The sequence below is a fragment of the Trichoplusia ni genome, chromosome 8 (genome assembly GCF_003590095.1).
Source record: "Trichoplusia ni isolate ovarian cell line Hi5 chromosome 8, tn1, whole genome shotgun sequence".
Taxonomy (NCBI): domain Eukaryota; kingdom Metazoa; phylum Arthropoda; class Insecta; order Lepidoptera; family Noctuidae; genus Trichoplusia; species Trichoplusia ni.
In genome coordinates this window covers 13753731-13775144 of record NC_039485.1, presented here as the reverse complement: position 1 = coordinate 13775144, position 21414 = coordinate 13753731, and the positions used below count along the sequence as shown (strand labels likewise).

Genomic DNA, 21414 nt, shown 5'->3' with positions numbered 1-21414 from the left:
TACAATAATTTCCACGAATTTATAAAATTAAAAGATCTTTCCGGTTTCGAAACTTACCTAAATTTTACATACACTGCCAGTAAAAAAGTGACATAAAACGTGGTTACAGTAGTGTAATAGTAGCAGGTCATTATACGAAATCATAGTAAGTAATCATATTCATCACTGTCTCAGAATGTGTTTGTGAATAGTGTTTGCAATCAAACTATGAATAAGTTGTCGGTTGTTCATAAATATAATTTCCCGCTAATTATTGTCACTAAGTTCTAAGTTTGACAGCCGTGTATGACTTCATGGTAAATAGTAGGCATAGTTTAAACTGGTTTCCTCCCTAATTTGGCACAAGGACGACGCATGCTCCTCATTGCTAGGTTAAAATCGTAGAAGCTCATGTGATGGAAGGAGAAGTATTCAGGGTTTTGATAGTATGCGCACTTCCCTGCTCCACGACCGAGGACCTAAGTAAAACAAATGATTATTAAATTATTTATCACTCACTGATTGCCAAAGCGTATTTCTTGGAATCGTTCAGTTAGCTTTGGCGACGATAATGTTTCGGTGACCTACCACCCCCCATGAAGCTATGTTACTGCGATTCCGAGGAATAAGCGTGATATATATTTCAGACTGCATACTATAAATATACCGTGGATGGTTTTCCTTAAATTTTGTCATTATCACCATTAATGCCATTCACCATTAATACACATGTATTTACTTTGTCGAGCTTTTTATCAGTTTGCATACTAATTATCTTGTATTACTTTAAGAATACCATATACTAGTCGCATCTCTAACTCTGAATTTACTTATTTTTTTGAAAAAGATTACCTCTCCTGTTGTGCACCGGAAAACTCCAGTTGGTATATCCGGTAGGGTCTCAAAACAGGGTACTATGGTATCCGTCGACAAATTGTGGCCAAATTTTCGGGACTAGGATAAAAAAACACAAATTAAATTAAGTTTTTGTTACTTTCGCTTTCTTATAGTTTCCAGGGCCTACTGCCACATATCAAAGTAATATTATTGAAAGGGTCGGGTGGAAGAGAGATGCCGCTCAATGACATGTATTGCTCTGTCACGCTTCTACAACCATAATAATAAAGACGTGATGGGAGACCCTCCGAAACTATTAATTTCGAATAATCTGATACAGTTTGTTTACTCACATCGTACATATTTGGTGTGTTAGGATTGCTAGTGTCTCCGGAAGATGGACTTAGACATTTTATGGGTGGGGGCTTATCGTCATCATCTGAACACTTTTTGCCGCATTTTTTTGAGAAACATCTATAGAAGCTATTGGAATGAAAAATGATAACACTATAGTTAGATTTCACTTGAGGATGAATCCCAGAGCGAATGTTTTTGAAGATCGATGTCATGGCTATAAGGTTTCGCTCAGGCGTTCCTATTTCATAAATTTACATCATTTTAAGGAGACTTTAAAAAAATGTACAAAATTGTAAATAATTATGAATATTCTTAAATAAGTTTACATTTTATTTTCTTTGGTTATATGTCAAGTTTGCTGACTACTCTTGACATCTTTCATAATTGTGGCCCTCTATGATACTATGGCCGGAAAGAATATCGCAAGCCAGCGCGGCTCAAATCAGCTCAAACAGTATAGTTTTAGTACCAGTACTTTATGGGACTAGAATACCATGGCTCTTGCAGTCGCCAACTATTCACTAGCCAACAATTTGACGCGCTCTTGTTCAGTATGGTGATGTATGGCAATAGATGCAAACATTATGAGTACGAGCTATCGGCAGATAAATAAAGTTGATGGGATTCTTCATTACCTTAAAACCTGGGGTTTCTAATATTTTAATGCCAGTTCATTAATAACAGTTTATAGGAGTTATCAGCTTCTACAGAAAATATGAACTTGTACTCACTAGCAAATGAATAGTTTTACGTCTTTTCTGTCGCGCATCAACTGTTGTAAAACAACCGTCTTCTAAACTATACTGAAACTTTTTATTTTTACGACGTAAGGGGATGACTATTTTGACTACGGTAACAACGAGATTATGAGGAATATGTTCACGATTTTAAATTCAACAATGTTACACTGTTATTAGTAAGCGAATTTTTCTAAGATAGGTACTAGCAAAAGTACTAAAGATGGTGTCCCTTTAGCCCCAATCTAATTTGTTTTTTACATAAGATGTTCCCAAAAACAACGGAAAGTTCATATTTTTCTTGTATTAGTAAAAGAATATAACAAAATGATCATCATTAGCTAAGAACGAACGTATAATAGTAACTGACGAAAATATTTTTTTCAAAGATGTTTATCGTCAGGCCATAGTCAATCGTCAGTTTGCCTAGCGGAAAAACAGTTTTACGTCCAGGCCTGAGGCGTAACCGCTGTCGATTTTAATATAGCCTGATTTTGACGATTATTAGTTAAATGTGCTTATTTGGGTACACATACATTATGCGCCTGATGATTCTATTTTTATTTGTCACACTTTCATGTTGAAGGCTGCATTCTGAAGCTGACAAACTTTTCGATTATAGAAAGTTTGGCTGTCTAGCCGAAGATGTAATCTTCGATGGATGTAGACAAACTTTTTTTATCATTTTTTCTCCTAGCTTTGGCTAAACCGTACTTCTGGAACTGTTACACGCAAACAGTTCCAGAAAAACGGTTGTGACAGCACCGGGTCCTAAACCAAGATGACCGTTGTTGCCGTTTTGTTAGCCCTACCCATTCCCGTAGTTTTCAATGTTTTCAGTGTGCCGAGCACCCAGCTTCAGCCTTGTGCCCATATAAAAATAACTACCTGCGGTTGTAAGGTGGTGGGGAAAGTATGCGGTTTTGAATTGCATGTAAAAGGCACTGACATAAGTGCTCTTTCCTCATCCGGATAAAAGCACGCGACCGGCCAGGAGTATCAGATTTAGGGTACAAAGAAAAGCATAAATAACAATTATAAACATTTAATGCTTTCCGCATATTTTTCACTTTTTCTTAAGCTTTTAGGAAATCAGTGAGCTTAGCAAATAACGCGTTCAGCAAAGCTTCATCACCAACAAGGGCAGGCCAGCCGCCGGGCCGCCACTCGCCATTGCTCCTCCATCAGTCGGCGCAGAGCAACCTGTACAACATTCAGGCATCAAAAGTTTCATTCGTTCGCGGGGTTGTTGAGCGCCGCCCTTCGACACCGCGTTGCGTCCAGATGAGTCAACCACGGTAATGAAGCCACCGCCGCCGCCGCTAGTTAGCGGGTTGCGGCCCGGCTGGACTGACACCGGAGTCTCAAAACAGTCCGCTTTGCACGGAAGGTCCCACACGCAGGGCGGAGGTGGCTGCCAATGTATACAACCTGCCCTAGTACAAGGCTCTTCTTTAGGAACAGATTTGGTGGCATCACGTGCACGACCGCCGGTTTCCACGACATTTAATTTTGCTCTAGATGCCACTATTTCCTTAGTTTCAAAACTGTTAATGATTTGATCGAAGAATTTATCATCAACGTCTATTACGGTAGGTTGCATGATTGGCCGCCCGGAGCCTTGGCCGCAATTGCACGAGCACTTAGTGGAAACTGGAGGGACTACTGGAGTTTTCATTGGAACTTTGGCACCGGCTCCACCAGTGCAAATGCATGAATGAGGTTTGGCGCTACCACTACTGGGACCTTGTGTAGGTGGTACAACAAATGTCGTTGGACACTTACAACATTTACCGGTCTTGTCCAAAGAAACGTCAGGAACAATACCCTTCAATTCGCAGACAATGAACCTTTTTCCGCTTCCTGAACTTGAATCTGCTGGCCCCCCAGAGCCAGCACCACCACGAGCTTGGGTGTGAGCTGCCAATGCAGCGGGGTCAGCCAAACCTCGGGCGCGCGCCAACTGACTAGGTGCGCACAAGGGGTCCGGCAAGACCAGACACGCGGGCTCGCCGCCGCACCCAGTACGGCGACAGTCATGTTGAAGCCCGTTTCGCTTGATACAATGACAACTGTAATACATAATGCCGCCACGTAACTCACGACTCTTGGTTCGCTTCAACTGATTTTCCTTGTCATTCTTTTTTTCTTCGCCGTCCTCCTCCACTCTAGTGCCTCTATCCGAGGACTTACCTTTCTGGAAAAAAAATATCCTTTGTATTGAAATTCTATTAGGGAAAACTGTTCTGTCCGCCGTGAGTGATTGAATAATAATTTACCCAAATTTTAGAGGCAAGAGGCCGACGCGGAAAAAACCTTCTACCACTGTGATATTAGGTCGAAGTCGCTGAAGCGCGTTACGTAGGTCTTGCCGGGTGGAGGACGTCGCACACACGGCGGACAGGACGGCGGGCACGGCCTGGGGCAGCAGCAGTCTGCTCGGCACAGGTACCGTATCGAGCCCTGCTGGAAGAACTGGCAATCCTGCAGCCCATTGCGCTTGAAAGCAGATCGCGGTAGACACTGCAGCTAAACATCGATACCACCATTAGATTCGTTACTTTGTTAATATACCGACATCCTAATAAGCGTAGCTTAACTTACCGGAGGGCCACAGTCTTCATATTTGTAGCATACCATAGGACCACACGGAGAACACCTAACAAAAGAAATTAGATTTATGAGTAAGGGACTAGAACCCGTCATCGTTTTAACTGTTTTTAGTATTTATAATAGGGTCCTATTTAGTTTAGCAAGCCACCAAAAATACGTCAGCTTTTTATTATTATTCCTACCCATCAAAACAGTCATAAATACCTAAGCAGTTTATAAAAGAAACTTACATTTTACTAGATATAATAGTCCTTTTGATTTAGAGAAACAGGAGGAGAATGGTATTTTTGATATTTTATTAGTATTTTTAGATTTTATGAATTAAAAATACATGAAAAGTATTACTGAGAATTTATGCTGGATTTATTTATTAAAATTTACGAAATTTTTATTATAAAAAATACATCTAAACTAGGTGAAGTGAAAATTTCTTCTGTCATATTTTTTTTCTTTTGTGGTGTTGCTGATTTTTTTTCTCATTTCAAATATGAAACGCACCTGCCAGGATCAGGTTTTTGATTTCTACTTGGCCAATTCCTGTAAAGACATACTCATTTGATAATAAAATCATATATCCATAGCTGGGTCATCGAAGTATCTTTTGTATTAAAATAGTTTTATCCAGTTTTCTGAAAGTATATAATTACCATAGGAGGTATAGTTTCTATCGTTTTCTTGGTTGGTTCGTGCTGCCGGTGGGTGTTTGACACCGCATTGTGCCCGGATGAGTCAACCACGGTAGTGAAGCAACCGCCGCTAGTAAGCGGGTTGCGGCCCGGCTGGACTGACACCGGAGTCTCAAAACAGTGCGCTTTGCACGGAAGGTCCCACACGCAGGGCGGAGGAGGTTGCCATCCGGTCCCAGGAGTTTCGACTTTAGTAACATTTTTGCTGGAATCACGTAAAGTACCGGGCCTGATGGTATTTGTCTTTAATGCGACTTCTTTACCCTTAAAAGCTTTGAGAATTTTCACAATCATTTTGTCATTAGTAACAGCAGTTTCCATGCTTGGCGACCCGTGGACTTGGCTGCAAGGGCACAAGCCCCCAGTGAAAACTGGGTTAAGTACTGGAATTTTCATCGGAACTTTGAATCATAGGTGCAAATGCACAAATAGAGGTTTGATAAGTAGCATGCGTTTCGCACGTAGGTTTTCATCCTTTCTTTCTTATGCATTTAAATAGGTATTTAATTGCGCAAATATCTCTGCACCATAATAGTTCCTATATTTAGTACCTGGGCCGCATGTTACAAATATCGGTTAATGCCTGGGCATGAGGGTTAGTACGATGTGTATTGCAGGCTACACGAGATGGTTCGCATATGGGCGCTGGTAACGTAGAACATTCTGGATTATTTTGACAACCTGTTCTGCGACAGTCGTACTGCAACCCGTTTCGACGGAGGCAGAAACAATCAGTTGACAAAATGCCACCTCGTAATTCTCTGCTCCTACAAGCATGCACATGTCTTCCCATGGTAGGAATTGTATTAAAAATTCGGGCCTTTTTATTGCTGGCAGGCTTTTTCCCAATTTTTTTATGCTGGCTATTGCGTTTATTGAGTTTTAAATCTGCTGAATGGGAGCAGTCGATATTTGCTTTTGTGTAAGCGATTACCTTGTTGAATCCATTTTTATCAAAAACGTAAACAAGGCTTGTGTTATTGAGAGTATTTGCTGATGACGACTCTTTAGAATGATCACCAACTTGTTTAGATGCAGGTTTTATCTTTCTGCTGCAGTAGGTTTTGGGTTTCTTGGAGTCTTCATTATCATGTTGGTTTTTGTTTAGTTTTTCGTTATTCTTCTTGTTAATGCAGCATGGTAATGTTATACCTAATTCTCTAGGATCCTTAGGTGGTAACGGTAAATTGCCTAACTCGAAACATGTGATATCGCCGTCGTATTCAATGCAAAAAATGTCTTGATTTGATTGTTTGCTATATTCGTGAAAATTTAAATTCATTTGTAATTCTTATCTATTTTTCAATTAACACTTTCATAATTTCTTGCAGGAGGTTTCAGTTATAGATATTTATCTTATTCAATCGCAAACATTTATCACGTAAACAACTACATGGTTTTCAAGTGATGGGAAGTGAGGTATATATGGTACACTTGCGATAAAACAATGCAATTATGTAACCCGATTTGCACGTAAAATAAAATAAATCACAACCATCTAGTTTGCGCCGCATTCTTTTCATTATTTATGAATTCCTTGTTAATTCGAAAATAATTAGGTATTACCTTTTCAATTAAACCTTTTTATAATTTCAATATTACTGGTTGGATAAAATTCTCAAAAGGCATTTAGAAGAAAAGGAATATTCTGAGTTTTCTTCTGAATTCAAACGTTCTGCGAGGTGTTGTGTAAAACCACATTACATGGTTAGGTCAGTACTCAATCAAATCGCTGGCGTGATACATACTAATTTAAAAAGATACAAAAAAACTTAAAGCTTAAAAATATCAAAAAACATTGATTTTCCACGACAGATTTTAGGGTCCATATTGACCACTTTCGGTTTTTATTAAAGTACTCTTTTACAAACCTTAACAAAGATGTAAGTACTAACGAAATGGGCGGCTACTAATTATTTTAGTTGAACAGAGCTTTAACAACTTACTTTTGGTTCCAGGTGTTGCGGACCGTGTGGAGGATGCTGCGGCGGTGGATGCTGCGGCGGATGCTGTTGCCCTTGCATCACGATCTACACCTGCTGCACAAAGATTTGCTAGTGGCACGAGTAGCGCCCATTCGCACAGACAAGCCATGGTGTCTGTGTTGAATCTGGGCGCTCCGGCGCCTTCGATGTTATGTCTTCTTCGAAGTATACTCCGTGCCGTTTTGTGGAAAATAAACTACTATAAATAAGCGTAATATCCTAGTTTTATTTTGAGATTGGTTATGAGGTATACGGGAAGCGCCCTGGTGGGCCCGAGGGAGAAGTATACGGTAAATCGCTGGAACAGCCGATTAGGATTGGACCTCATCTGGAAGCGCGGAATCGCATTTGTTCCGCTTATGCTACCACGTGCTGCAGTATGCTGCCGCATGCGAACGCGCTCTGTCGCATTCCACAGATAAAAAGCGATCGCACGCCGCAATATGCTGCAGCATGGGTACATACTGCCGCCTTCTTTCATGATCAGTTTAGTTTCAAGCACGAGATGGATGGGTAGGATAGATTTCCATCATACGGTATGAATGAACAAGCTGCACTGAGCTGACGAGCGGCCGCGTGCGCCATTATACGATAGAGTGAGACAGCATGCCATAGCAAGTGATCGGAGGTCAATGGATGCGTTAGCAGTGTCCTTAAGGAGCCACATTGATTTCACTATTATTCAGCAGCAATTTAGGGTTATTTAGCAGCACGAATGCCATATTTAGCAGCAAAATATCAGATATTTGAGTGCAGAAATGGCTCCTCAATCTAAAGGTCTGAATTGAGGAGCCACCTAGAACTCTTTAATCTATGAATATTTATGAAAATTTAGCACCACTTAGCAGCAATTTTGCATATCACTTTCAATGCATTTTCTTTGGCTCCTCAATCCTGACGTTCTATTTATATATATTTGGCTATAGCCACCCGAGATCTTAACGGAATCGACTATTCGACGTGGGCGTGTAATAATGTCCGACAAAATGATCATTTAGCAGGTATTGTTTCTTTTTGCAATATAGAAATAAAATAGTAAAACAGGGTAAATATTTTTATAGGAATGCATTTTCTTTGGCTCCTCAATCCTGACGTTATAAATAGTTATATATACATATTTGGCTATAGCCACCCGAGATCTTAACGGAATCGAAAGCCAGCGTTCGTGCTGCTAAATAAGCTAAATTGCTGCTAAATAATAGTGAAATCAGATTTCAATAATTTGATGTGGCTCCTCAATCCTTACGGACACCGTAGGCATACTATCGCGCGCTTCAGCGTTCCCAAGCGTGCCAACCATTGCATTTTGTCCGTGGTGCCGATCGCCTCGAGGATTCCATCGCGTGCTATCGCATTAGGCGATTCTCACACTGACCCGCATGATGCATCGTAGCGCGTGGATGCGTGTTCTTCCATTGCTTGAAAATATCTCCATTTGTATGGAAAACACGCACAGTCTAACAGACAGAAAATGTATCCACGCGCGTAGACGCACGGTATGGCACACCGAATCCCGCAGTGACGCGCGTGATTTTGTACTGCACGACCACCACAGAGAACGGCGAATAAATAAATGAGAGCCGCTGTGCGTGAATCGACAAAACGCACCTACGCGCGTGAGTGCGCAAAAAATCTTACAGCATGATTCGGGGCAGTGTGAAAGCCGCCTTATGCTTTCTGTCTCGATCTAACAAATGGCAGTTCTAAGCGAACGGGCTACAGAAAAAGGCGATTCCTTGCTGCCAGATGAGAACCAACCCTTTATGGGATGTTTAAGCCCCGGATACACTAGGGAATATTTTGTCCCGCAACATGACGCGCAACACAAAATATACGTGACGCTGCAACGTTGCATAGCGTCCCGGAACATGACCCACAACATTTTACGTGACGCGGGGCATGCTGCTTGCTCCCGCCTCGAGAGCGGGCGCACGTGTCCGGCGTCATTGTTGCGCCATTTTTCACAGAGTGTAGTCGCGTATGTACGCAGCACTAATAGCCACAACCTCCTCGGGCGACATTTCAATAAACTGAGAAGTGTGGTCGACAAAATGATATGCAACATGTATCTCGGCACATTCCACGTAGTTGAGGAACATGTTGCTCCATTTGTCCCCTAGTGTATACGTGGCTTAAAGATACATAAACTGCAGAATAGAATGTCGCAAAAGGAAGTTCTAAAATTCAGAAAAGACCCTGCAAATCCTCGAAAGTCGTCTAATACTTTTTTTTTATATTTTTTCCCTAAGGTAAAGCGCAACAAAACATTACCGCGCAGAATCTATTCACAGAACCCTTTCAGAGATCAGAGCCCAAATCTCGTACCCGTATACATACTATTTGACCCAATGAAAAATATTTTTTTGGATGGCACTGCAATAGCGGCCTACGAGACGCGGCATATACTGTAAGTGTAGATTATGATTCGACGTTATCGCCGAACCCATAGAAGTATCGAGGTTATCTTCACTTTGCACCAGCATGGTTACTTAAGCACGCTGCCAGGTAACGAGCCCAAGTAATCAAGGATGAAAACCCAAGCCGCCATGTAATAAATAAAATGCACTTGTATAATTTCTAACTTATTTTATTCTAAACATCACTGAAAACGGCACAATGTGTGGACGCCACAGCGAGGGCGCTCCTGATACCGGCAGTCCGGACGCCAGGGGCATAGACGTCATAGCACCCAGTTTCCGGATCGCTGTTTCTAGCAGCTCCCTTCGATATCCCAGCCTTTAACAAATCTTCGTACAACAAGTGTATATTGTTATCTTGGGACAGCAGCATCCACCGCCGCATGGCGCGCAGCACGGTGAGGGGCAGCACCCGCCGCAGCAAGGACCGCACCCTCCACAGCAAGGGCCGCAGCCACCGCAGCCGCCGCAACCGCCGCATCCGCCACATCCGCCGCACCTGGAAAAACCCCATACATTATTACATGCAAATCCTTACCGTGAACCTTGCTCACATGCACACACTACTCACATTTTGATTTATTTATTTAGAAATCTATTGCAATCAGATATATCTTTAGATTCACCGAAGGTGAACAATATTCATTCAATAGATTTATTTTATGTTTTAATATAATCCTAAAAGATTTAGTTAGTATATTTTTATCTTAAAAGATAGCTGTTTTTGAAGACTTTGTATTTTATACTTTTTTTCCTTAATTTTTATGTTTATTACACCATTGATTTATAAAAACTAAACATATGTTTTCTTTCAGAATACTCTTTGACTTTTTTATTATTCTGGAATACAAACGTCACGTTTAAATTATGTATGAAACCAGTACGTATAAAAACATGAAGCTTTTATTTCAAAAAAGTCTTCATTCTGAATTAATTCTACCTGAGTTAATAGACTCAAATTCATTACGATTTGTGAATTGTTGTCCCGACAGTGTCCCAAGCGTGAACTTATTTTCGTTATTCATAGCATCTATCAACCACGGGAAGCCTAACTGCCTAACTGTGGTCACTACTGACTTGGCTAATAATCTAGTAGCAATGGGCTAGTCTCATTAGAGAACCATTAGAGATCCTAAGTAAGACATCACCGATTAACTATCTAAATCCAAAATACCATATCGAAATGATTACTTCGTCTAGCCTAACCGATTCAACTGCGTTTCTCTAAACAAGTAAAAATAATAACGTATTAACAAAAACAGAATGGGGACCTCTAAATAGCATTAAAGAGGTTGTCTATCTAAAAAACATATTTTTGTAGTGTTTAAAAATAAATTAGTAGTGACATATAAAAAAATCCTTCAAAATTAGTTTTGACGTGAAAATTATGAAAATTTGATACACACAAAAGTAACTAAAAAATTTAACAAAATTTTTGTATAAATAAAGCATACATATTTTCATCCACAATGTGCAGCCCGGTTCAATGCTTACCAGATTACAAAGAGCCACCAGAATATATTCCATGCATCCCTGTCAGAGTAAGTTATTTTCCTACCTAAAACATCAGAGTTCATCACCGGCAACGACAGCCGTTGCCCAGGACAGGCTTTTGTTTAACGTATCGGAGTTTTGGCGTGGTGAGACAAACGGTGCGACAATACCGTGTCGGTTGCGTCGCGTTGTCGTATCATAGGCGCTTAGCATAGCGCAAATGCTAGTGTAAAGAGATTTAATAACCATTATACACGTAAGAAATACAACTAGGTATTGCCAAGTAGCGTGAAGGAGTGACTGAAATCCCACTGCACTCCATTTCTTAATTCACCTAATACTCTGAAAAATACCGGCCAACTGTTTTCGACACTCCCGATTTCCAAGATACATTTCCTTTCCAATCAATTCAAGGGTCCACCATGTTTACCCTGCGGCATGGACCCCGTCACCGTGCGTCGCCCGCTTATCGTCCATGACAGTACTTTCGACTACCGACCCACAAGCTGGCCCGGCATGGTGCTGAACAACCAAGACAAGAAAGTTCGCTACCAACTCATTAACTATGAAAGACCGGTAAGTTTATCCCATGGAAAAATTGGTTTCTTCTGGTAAAAATATTTTTATGTGTTTATTGTAATTGTATGCAACCATTCCTATATGCTTTAAACAATATGCAATGAAGTTTATTGAGTGAACACGAACGGGACCTCCCATTCTCGCAGCCGCCAACAAAATTGTAGTATTGGCTAGCATGGGTATAAATGTACATATACGGACATATAGATGTAGTTTAATCGTCCAATTGATTTAAATATGATTTTGAAAACTAAATGCAATAAAGTAGCAAAGGAGTGTAACATAGATATAATTAGTGCTAGGTATCAGCGAAGCAGACATCTCTATAAAATACAAAAAAAAAACCTAGAGTAAATCTTGATTAAAATATACAAGAACATAATTTATGTTCCAGACTCACTTTAGACTAATTGCGCCGATGTTTTTTTCTAGACGTATATTATCTTATTTATATTAACCGGCCTATTCCTTCATCGCCGACCATGGTCAAAACTAAGCAGTATTTTATCAGTCAACGCTAATGTAGACTAACAGTAAATATTTCTATTTCTAGGTTAAGTCGCACTACCCAACGTGCTCGCCTTCCTACAACTCCTGCTAGACAATCAGGTAAACATAAAAGGATTCAGAATTTTTTTTTTTTATTAAATTAAATTGTTACTGTTAACAGTGATGTTTTCTGTTACTGTAATTACCCAAAGAAATCCAGAAATGAAAAATCGATAGCATTGTTGTATCCCCGTAAAAGGCGGTTGGATATTGGACCTATCTGTCTGAAAGTATTGATACAGGCATACAAAACAAATGTCAAATTTTGAAATTGGAACTGTCACATTTTGTCAAGGACAATGGCTGTTTGATTGACAGCTCACTATTGTTCAAACTTTTGGATGGGCCAAAATTGTCAGAGTATTATTTTAACCAATTAATTAAATAAATACACAAAAATGTGCGACCGAATGGGTGTTATTCAACAACTGCAAACAATTATGTCCGCAATCCGGTAAGTTTGAAGAGTAATGCAATGGATAGGTATTTTTTAATTTTCAATAATTAAGATAGTATAGGTACTACGGTAGGTAAACAAACAAATAGCCCAGAACTATTGTTATTCAGTCAATACAACTATTAATTCCTTTATCATTTAGTTTCCGACAAATAGCTATAAATCGTAGTAATGGCCGGCCTTAGACGTTCTGGCAATTATTTGATCATATGTTAGAGTAATTTGAAATTGCCACGAAATTCTTCCGGCTTGTGTTTTCTGTAAGAAGACACAGATATTGTTAATCGACGACGTAAGATTATAGATAGTTATGTTGAAAACATAGTAATATGAAATTTTACGAATTCGCAAACTATCGCGTCATAAATGGTAAGGATAATGGCTTTACCTAACCCTAACATCAACAACTGCTGTTATTTCAGAGGCTGTGGCGGCTGTCCGCCTCCTTGCTGTCGGCGGCCATGTTGTCGGCCCTGCTGTGGCGGCGGCCCTGGCTCTCTCGTCACAGTATACAGTCAAGTAGCAAATATCCAGTGATACGTCTACGACGCACGCGATTTTTACTAAGTCACATAATTTTCATTTTAGAGATAACGTTAAACATAGTTCATCATCATCATCTCCGCCTATAGTTGTCCACTGGTGGACATAGGCCTCTATTCGTTCTCTCCAGTGTGACAGGTTCATTGCCTCATTAAACATATGTAGTTATTTGCATAAGATTGTAAAAGGCCACTACGTCTTAAAGCAATATTGTTGCATTTATGGAAACGAGACTTGCTGTACACGGCCTCTTTTCCTTTCATCTTCTTTCCCATCTGATTCAATCTCACTTTAAGAGACCAAAAAGATAAGATTTTTGAGGTTTTCAATGAAAACAACTGTTGTATGATTTGTTGAACAGGCGAGGGTCATCATTATCTATTTCTTAATTCTGAAAAACATTTTCAATCGATTACAAAGCTATCCTATTCATCAAGATGACTGAATGTAAGTTTGAGGTTATGTAACAATGCACTGACTGTCTTATTTCCTCAACAGATGCTGTATTGGCTGTGGGGCAGCCACCCATGCCAGTCGCAGCTTTTGACAAGGCTGTCATAGCCATCGGTCACCATTGAAGTCTTGGTTTTAGCTAGAATTTGAATTAATTTCTTGCGAAAGTGAAAGTTCTGTCCCGTTAACCGTATAGTGATTAATGCTGATTGTATTACGTAAAAGTGTCAATAAAAATTGTTATATTGAATTGTGTTACTTTGATTTTAGAAGTTAAAAGTTGTACCAGTTTTTTTTTCCAGTTGTACCACCTTTTTTTGTAAGCGCGATAATCATGAGCGGTGGATGGAAAGGATTGTGCCAGACTCTTAACTAAATCTATCCGCCGGGTGACGTCAGTCGCATTTTGTTGCCGACACGTGGAAACGCATAGCATTGCTACGTCACACCTACCGTGGCTAACTATCCCAGTTGAATCTAACTAGATCTTCAATTCACTCTACGCTTTAGATCATGCTTTCATTAATTTGTCATGTTGAAGTTTTCGTTTAAACTCCTGTCCAAGACATTAAAGAACCGTCGGCGAACAATATCAAGGATTATGTTAAAAGGCAAGAGAACAAGACTAATACGAAAAATAGCGGAACGCTAATAAACTCAACGCTGCTCTTTTTTCTTATTCTTATTAACAATAAAGAGCAGTATGAATACAACAAAACTGAAACTATAATAATTTCAATGCATTTGGTCTTTTGAAAATGTTCCAGTATAAATTTTGGAACCTATTACCTATACCTGCTATACTACTGCTATACCGACTGCCCGTACTAAGCACCCCGACTCGTCGATCCATGTCTGTTGCAAATAGAACAAGTTTCAAACCTGTGACCGAGTCAACCATCAGAAAAGTAATTAATACCTTTTGATACCCCAATAAGCCATTTTGGCATGGATATATTTACTTGTCCAGTTTTTATGCAATTACTACTGTTCGCACATCACGAAGCCAGGAATTCTTTTAGAAATTGCCTTTATTTATCTTGTAATTCCGATGTCAGGTTTTCATTTTCTTTCGTGGGACAGACCCCAGTTACAGTCTTTTCCTAAATGTTTAAAATTTTGTACAACAAAGAAATGCCCGGTCTAATATTAGACATATTCTGCTTGCAAGATATGCGACAACACTTTCAGTTGTTCTTCAACTTCAATTTGTGTGGTCTTAAGGACTAACCACACTATCTTTTTTGTTCTGCTTCTGTACCTTTTGTTTTGGTTTGGCGGGGGAGTTCTCGTAGGCACCCATTTCCTCGGGGTAGAAAGCGGGTAGTGTCAGACTTTTACTGAATAACCTGAAACACCGTGCAACATCCTCCCGCAATCGATCAGTTTACGACAATGCATAGCAATTCCACATACCTATGCCGACCGCGAGGTACCTTCGGCCAAGAGGGGCCAACAGCTTCCTGTACCTGATGCTAACTGCCTCCTAGGTTTTGTTCCGACATTTGTTCTCAGAATAGTCAGTTACGAAATAATAACTCCTGCTCGAAAAAGTGGCGTGTAAAAAGAGTTTACATAATCCTATCTGCATACTAAATAATTCATTTCGCGAACTGCCGTGTATGCATTTACCTTGATAAAAAGGCAGGTTGTATAGGTGATGAATAGCTAAAAAAGTGTGGTTAGTCCTTAACATGTAGGCTGAAATATGCAGCCACCGAGATTTTTCGAAAAAATCTATAAACCGCACAAAATCACGTAGGCGTAATAAAGTTTATAAATAGCAGTGGAAAGCATTTACAACTTTCACATTTAGGTAACCAATCCTACATTAAACAAAATTGTCAAGTATTATAAAAAAATCGTAAAATGAAGTACGGTTGTCCGCCGCCGATGTGTTGCCCTTCCAGCCCCGGGCCAGTATTCTGTGGACCACAGGCTCCGATGGTGTGCGAGACCAAATGCCCGCCGCAGCCGCGATGCTACGCCGTCAACCCTTGTATAAACATATACAGTTGCAACACGCAAATTATGTAGCTAAGTAAATCTTTAATCCAGTGATAATCGTGATGTGAAATAAATACAATTAGCCTACAACCAAGGACTTTTATTTTAGGATGTAAGGACGTAATCAGGTAATTGTATTAGTTTTATGTTATTTTTATCAAACATCTAGATCAACTCAAATGTTGGCTAGTTTATATAATAGTAGAGATAGATTATCCAAACGTCTTTTTATAAAAAGTCCACACTTTTTTACAACCTTTTTATTTAACTCAATATCACCAACATCACTGTTAAAATTTAAAACAACCACTATAGTACACAAGCAACAAATTTTTATAAAAACAATCTTCGTAAATATTTGCTACCGCAAACAAACAGGGACTGGTCGCCAACAACATGCTTGCGGGCCCTGAAAAGGAAAAGCATAGTCAAATTAAAAACACAATCATTGTGGACCTGGGTCCTACCACCACTTCTTTAGGTAAGGCAGTGGAAGCGAGACATATGACGCGAATATACATTATACATATACATATGCATCGAGCTTTACCTGTCTCACATAGTTTTCAACTTGATACCGCACGTTGGGTTGGGTCCTTGTATAGCATTCACCAGGCAAGCCCGTCTTCCTAGTTTGGAACACACTGTCGTGTACTATTAACGGCCGACGTCGTGTTACCGGGTCAAGTTCACAGTCGGGGCAACAGCTGCGGCATAATGGTAGACAAGGGTATGGTGCCGGGGGAGCTCGAGGGCAGATAGGTCTTTGCTTTGGCAATATAGGTGGCGGGCACTGAGGGTTACAACACGGGAGCACCGGTTGATAGCAAGGAGTTGGTTCCGGACATGGGCATACCTGCAACAATACCATACATTTTTAATCAAATCTTACTAAGTAAAGCAATTTCATTAAAAGGGGGCCTGTAACCAGCAATGGGTTATTTAAAGCAGGTGATGAAATCAATTTCAATTTACATATTTTTCTGTTAGCTTATCTTAAGAGCTTTTAACTACTATGAAGTGTAATATTAAACAAGACACATACCGGTGGTGGATCACACGGGGGTGGTGGTGGGCAGCACGGCAGTACTGGCGGGCAACACACTGGAGGAGGAGGGCACGGTGGTGGGGGCTCCGGGGCTGGGCAGCGCCGTGGCCTGCACGGCGGCAGTACGGGCACTATGGGCGGCACGCAGTCAGGGATCACGGGGGCCGGGCATTGCCTAAATACTGGTCGACAGTTACACGGCGGACACGGCGTGCACGGCACTGGCGGCGGACAGCATGGCTGGCAGCACGGGCACGGCGGTGGGCACGAATACCTGCAAGGGCCCGTTCCGCACGGTAAAATCGGTGGACAGGTCGGGCAAAAATTACAACACATTTTTAAAGATTTTATTTTATCACTTATAAATTTTCCCTTTTTGTGATTTTTTAATTTTAATGCATTTTTTGGTCTTATCAAATTTTTATGACTTTTGTCAAGATTTTTGTGTATAGTGGTGTTATATTTTTTATTATTTTTAAAATAAAAAGAAGGTAACCTGCCAGTTATTAGGTAATAGTTTTCTGTACTGCCAGATTTGCTTTCCGAAAAAAATAAAGAGCAAAACAAGTTCTTGACAAACTAGTTATGTCAGATTTTACATAAAATTTTTAGTAGTTTGATACTAAAATAATTATTTAACAAAAATAAAAAGTGCAAAATTGAAATGAGTGCTCCATTTTACAGCTACGACCCATGCGTTTGCTCCGGGTGCCCTTGCGGAGCTTGCTACCCGTACACCACGAAGCCATGCGTCGCATCCCGCAATGATCTACGACCATGTTCGGTATGCCCGGGAGGGGGTTGCTCTCCGTGCCCAGCGCCGGTGCGACCGTGCCCTGAGCCATGCCCAGCCCCGCCGGTCCTGCCTTGCTTACCACCCTGCCCTCCGTGCGATAAGGTAAACACATTTACGGACACGTGATATGAGAAATTGTCAAACAAATAACCCTGAATTCTGATATTAGTCAATCTGTTTCTATTTGGCTTCGCAGTTAAAATTTTTGGCACACTGACAAAAAATATTTACTTTTATACCATTGAATAATATTTCTAGACCTGACTGAATATCTATATTTCTAGCCAAGAACTCCGGTGCCGAAGCCGGTGCCTCTCTGCGAGACGGTGGCGATTCCCTGCTGTCGGCCGAACCGCTGCAAGCCTTGCCCTTGCTACTGCTGCACGGAGCCCGGTATATGCTGTCCCAAGCGATGCAGCTACCCAGGGGTGCCGGTCTGTGGCGGCTGCTGCGGGCCCTGCATGCCCGTCTGGTAGTGGAGTCATAAAAAACTTAATAGATTGTCCCCGTCGCGTAAGAATAAATACACATTTTTACAAGCCTCTTGTTTCATTTCTACTTCAGTTGTTACAGGAATAAAACTACTGTCGTCATCATCATCATCATCATCCTAGCCTTTACCCAACTTTGTTGGGTTCGGTTGCCAGTCTAACCAGATACAGCTAAGTACAAAACTACTACTTACTGTATAAGTCTAAAAAGTCAAATAATTCTGTACACCACATCAGCTTCTTATTCATGTCAAGTACCAATTTTAAAGAAAGAAGTTGATTTCAATCGCCAGGTCAGGTCATTCAATTAGGTTTGTATATACGCGATTAAGCCTTAAGCTTGTCTGCTTTGTCTGCACTAGCAAACACTATAGAATAGTACTACGGCACTAGGTACTATATAGATATAGTAGGTATTTATGATATTAGAGAGAGCTTTCGATGAACTTATGCCCAGCAACAGTTACGACAACCACATACATGTTACGATATCGTAAAGGGTTTCTTTGTATAGTTTCCAATTTGTTGTTAGGAAAAAAATCTACTTTGAATTTTTAAGAAAAACTATTTTGCAGTAGCAAGCTATAGACTATGCCATAAATAATATGGGCGAGTTCTCCATTCAAAAATGTCTCTCGTTCATTCCTGACATAACATCATTTTTATGAAAATTGTCTAAATTACAAAAAATATAAAAATTGTGAAAACTTGAAAAAATTAGTAAAATCTATAACAATAAACCATAAAAAGAATCAGTAAGTATTGTTGTGAACGTATAATTATAAAATTAGAATTTTCATATTCTTCTTGCAAATTTATTTTCCTATTTGTGTGAAACGCTCAGCGTGGCAAGTCCGATTCGCACTTGACCTATTTTGTTTGTATTGAAAAATCGGCAATCATTAAAAGTTTTGTTAGATTTTTCAGTTATTTCAGTCGAAATTATTTTTTGCATTACCTGACCGTTTAGTTCGGGCAACAAAATCACTTCCGAAATGAACTCTTATCCCAAAATTAGAGACACATTATCCTCTGCTTGTTTCACAAACAAATCATTAAGACAAGTGGAATACCGAAAGTAGAGGTCAAAGTGAACTTCACCGATATGAGCAAGCTCATAAACCCCCGCGACGATATTTTGTCAGTCGTCAAATATATTCGACTCAAAACGCAGATTATGACTTTACTGAAACATTTTACGAAGTAGTTTGGTTGTTTACGAAGCTGAAATGAAAAGTTTGCTTAGACTTGAGTTAAGGGATCGTGTGGTATAATTCCGTAAAACACATAACGTTTGTTGAGCTCGGGAGTTGCTCAATTTATTATACTCCGATTTTTATTGGTCCTGGCCCGATATTTGGTCCATGGTGACATATCATCAAGACTGTCTTAGTAGTTTTTGTTTGTACTCGGTTAACGATTTTGTTGCTAAAACAATATTTTTTTAACCAATCAAGAAAGAGAAAGAACAAACAAATGCTTATATTCTTTCTCGTCTCCAGATAATCCAAAACAAGTTGCGGGTTACGATTCACAAATATTCACAATCATGTCAGTGTTGCCTCGAGGGTATGAATGCTGCCGCGCCCCGCCTAGGTACGGCTGTGTTCGTGGAGAGTACAGCATCTATTACAAGAGGCCTCGGTGCGGGCAGCCAAGACCACAGCCCTTCCAGAGAGAGACTGCGTGCTACTACTGGGGATGCCCTAGCAACGCGCCTGTTGAAAGGTACCTTACAATAACAAGAAAAAGATCTCATCTCTTATAAAAAATTCGGTAACTTTGGGCTTTCCAAACGAAAGCAGATAAGCTAGCAAGTAACTATTTGAGAATGTACTGTTTTTTTAAAGGAGGTTCAAACTGTTCAAACATTTTGGCAACATCAGGCCCTCTACAGAAATTCTAAAAGAAAGATACATCATGAATTGCATTCATTTAGCATTCACCGAGTAATTATCACACAATGTTTAGATTAGTTTTAAACATCTATTTATGGTTGTCATGTCCCTCTTCATTACATCCTAATTTCTTTTTAATTATAAAAATAAAAACAATGTTCATACCTATTCAAATTTCGCCTACCAGTACTAGAACTAGATTAAACAATCAATAAGATATCCTCGCATTTGTACCAAGTGGAATCTGCTAATGTACGGCAGGTAGGTAGGCACGGAACCTACACAGTTGCTTGCTGATACAATATTAGACAGGTGTGCCATTTAACCATTGAAACATTCATAATAGACCAACGAAGATTTACGGCCATGCAAAATGTTGAAACGAACCGATACAACGTAACTGCGGTGTTATTGTTATGACCCGTTTAAGATTGTTTAAATAGGTAAATGCCACAGAACAAAATGAACCTATTAGAATTTAAGATACCAGGCGAGAGGGATGGTCCTGTTCCTTTTTTAAATCAAATATTGGCAATGAGAATTGGAATGAACCTTATTGTTTTTTTTTTGAGTTTTTGGATACCAGTCCCCATTTTTTTCTAAAGACGACTCCCGCACTAAGGATTTTAATCCTTATGCAGCGGGGATTTCACAAACATTCAAATCACATGCACAGAGACAGCCAAATTCCGGACAAGCATTTGTGGATCACACAAACGCTAGTTCTACGTGGGGATCGAACCCGCGACACGTCGCGCACTGCGAGTCTAGCTTGATGACCTGAACTCTGCAATCCGTGCAGTTGTATACCAAATTTTTCATTACCAACTCGTTTTAGCATTTTATTAACATTGTTAATCACATTTTTTGCTATCTATTACTGCCACTTTTATCTGATATCAGATGTAGGCCATGTTTGCTCAGACCACATTTATTTCAAACTCAAAAACCTTATCCACACGATAAACATGCATCAACCATCATAATTGTTTAATATCATGATGATCATGTTACGTCCACAGACCTTGCTGCTACGACTACCCGTGCAAAGCGCACTGCTTCAACCACGGTGCCTGCACGAGGCCAAGCGGGCGGTACGCGCGCACAGTCTGGTACCCCGGCGAGTGCTGCCCCTGCGTACCCCCCTGCCAGAACTTCACTTGCCCTAACCCCCCCTACCATCCCTGCTGCTACCACACCTGTAACAAACATGTTTAATCTCTTATTTATATTTAAAACTATCTTTGCAACTGCTAATAGTAAGAAACCATTTTTTAGCATAAGTTTCTAATGATCCTTACAAGTTGAACTTTTTAATTTTGGGCCTGCCAAGAACAGTTCTAATTCGTTCTTGGTGGAAGGTTTCCTATTCAAGTGTTTGTCGTGTATTCGTAGTAAGTGATATGATAGTGACATGTTTGTGAATCGTAACCTGTATTGTCCAATAAATGGCTTTAACAGTATGTCTTCTTTTTGTTGTAGTTTAAG

The 21414-nt window shown here is 40.1% G+C and overlaps 5 protein-coding genes and 4 long non-coding RNA genes across 9 annotated transcripts; 4 read left to right on the top strand and 5 right to left on the bottom strand.

Annotated features, from left to right (window-relative positions):
• Window positions 1–219: 219 nt before the first annotated feature.
• LOC113496698 lies at window positions 220–1564 on the bottom strand. Its single transcript, XM_026876003.1, has 3 exons — window positions 1170–1564; window positions 832–933; window positions 220–458 (listed from the first exon to the last, which is right to left on the bottom strand). The coding sequence occupies exons 1-3, from the start codon at window positions 1383–1385 to the stop codon at window positions 315–317; spliced, it is 462 nt and encodes a 153-aa protein (XP_026731804.1). The 5' UTR covers window positions 1386–1564; the 3' UTR covers window positions 220–314.
• Window positions 1565–3027: 1463 nt separating this feature from the next.
• LOC113496791 lies at window positions 3028–6682 on the bottom strand. The gene is made up of 4 exons (XM_026876114.1): window positions 5171–6682; window positions 4754–5060; window positions 4515–4569; window positions 3028–4107 (listed from the first exon to the last, which is right to left on the bottom strand). Coding segments are annotated over exons 2-4 (1137 nt in total). The 5' UTR covers window positions 4756–5060; window positions 5171–6682.
• A 241-nt stretch (window positions 6683–6923) lies between these two features.
• LOC113496699 lies at window positions 6924–7409 on the top strand. Its single transcript, XR_003400839.1, has 2 exons — window positions 6924–7092; window positions 7168–7409. It is a non-coding gene; the product is annotated as an uncharacterized LOC113496699 (long non-coding RNA).
• Window positions 7410–9763: 2354 nt separating this feature from the next.
• Window positions 9764–10314, bottom strand: LOC113496700. The gene is made up of 2 exons (XR_003400840.1): window positions 10183–10314; window positions 9764–10110 (listed from the first exon to the last, which is right to left on the bottom strand). It is a non-coding gene; the product is annotated as an uncharacterized LOC113496700 (long non-coding RNA).
• Window positions 10315–10999: 685 nt separating this feature from the next.
• LOC113496844 lies at window positions 11000–13936 on the top strand. Its single transcript, XR_003400848.1, has 5 exons — window positions 11000–11152; window positions 11520–11681; window positions 12238–12293; window positions 13113–13257; window positions 13732–13936. It is a non-coding gene; the product is annotated as an uncharacterized LOC113496844 (long non-coding RNA).
• A 778-nt stretch (window positions 13937–14714) lies between these two features.
• On the bottom strand, window positions 14715–15776 carry LOC113496845. Its single transcript, XR_003400849.1, has 2 exons — window positions 15103–15776; window positions 14715–15035 (listed from the first exon to the last, which is right to left on the bottom strand). It is a non-coding gene; the product is annotated as an uncharacterized LOC113496845 (long non-coding RNA).
• A 27-nt stretch (window positions 15777–15803) lies between these two features.
• Window positions 15804–17130, bottom strand: LOC113496842 (extensin-1-like). Its single transcript, XM_026876210.1, has 2 exons — window positions 16739–17130; window positions 15804–16549 (listed from the first exon to the last, which is right to left on the bottom strand). The coding sequence occupies exons 1-2, from the start codon at window positions 17075–17077 to the stop codon at window positions 16214–16216; spliced, it is 675 nt and encodes a 224-aa protein (XP_026732011.1). The 5' UTR covers window positions 17078–17130; the 3' UTR covers window positions 15804–16213.
• Window positions 17131–17214: 84 nt separating this feature from the next.
• LOC113496843 (small proline-rich protein 2B-like) lies at window positions 17215–18076 on the top strand. Its single transcript, XM_026876211.1, has 2 exons — window positions 17215–17639; window positions 17822–18076. Exons 1-2 carry the CDS (start codon window positions 17406–17408, stop codon window positions 18011–18013), a joined length of 426 nt encoding a protein of 141 aa, XP_026732012.1. The 5' UTR covers window positions 17215–17405; the 3' UTR covers window positions 18014–18076.
• Window positions 18077–18627: 551 nt separating this feature from the next.
• On the top strand, window positions 18628–21389 carry LOC113496716 (sperm mitochondrial-associated cysteine-rich protein-like). The gene is made up of 3 exons (XM_026876030.1): window positions 18628–18783; window positions 19531–19756; window positions 20949–21389. The coding sequence occupies exons 2-3, from the start codon at window positions 19578–19580 to the stop codon at window positions 21142–21144; spliced, it is 375 nt and encodes a 124-aa protein (XP_026731831.1). The 5' UTR covers window positions 18628–18783; window positions 19531–19577; the 3' UTR covers window positions 21145–21389.
• Window positions 21390–21414: the final 25 nt, after the last annotated feature.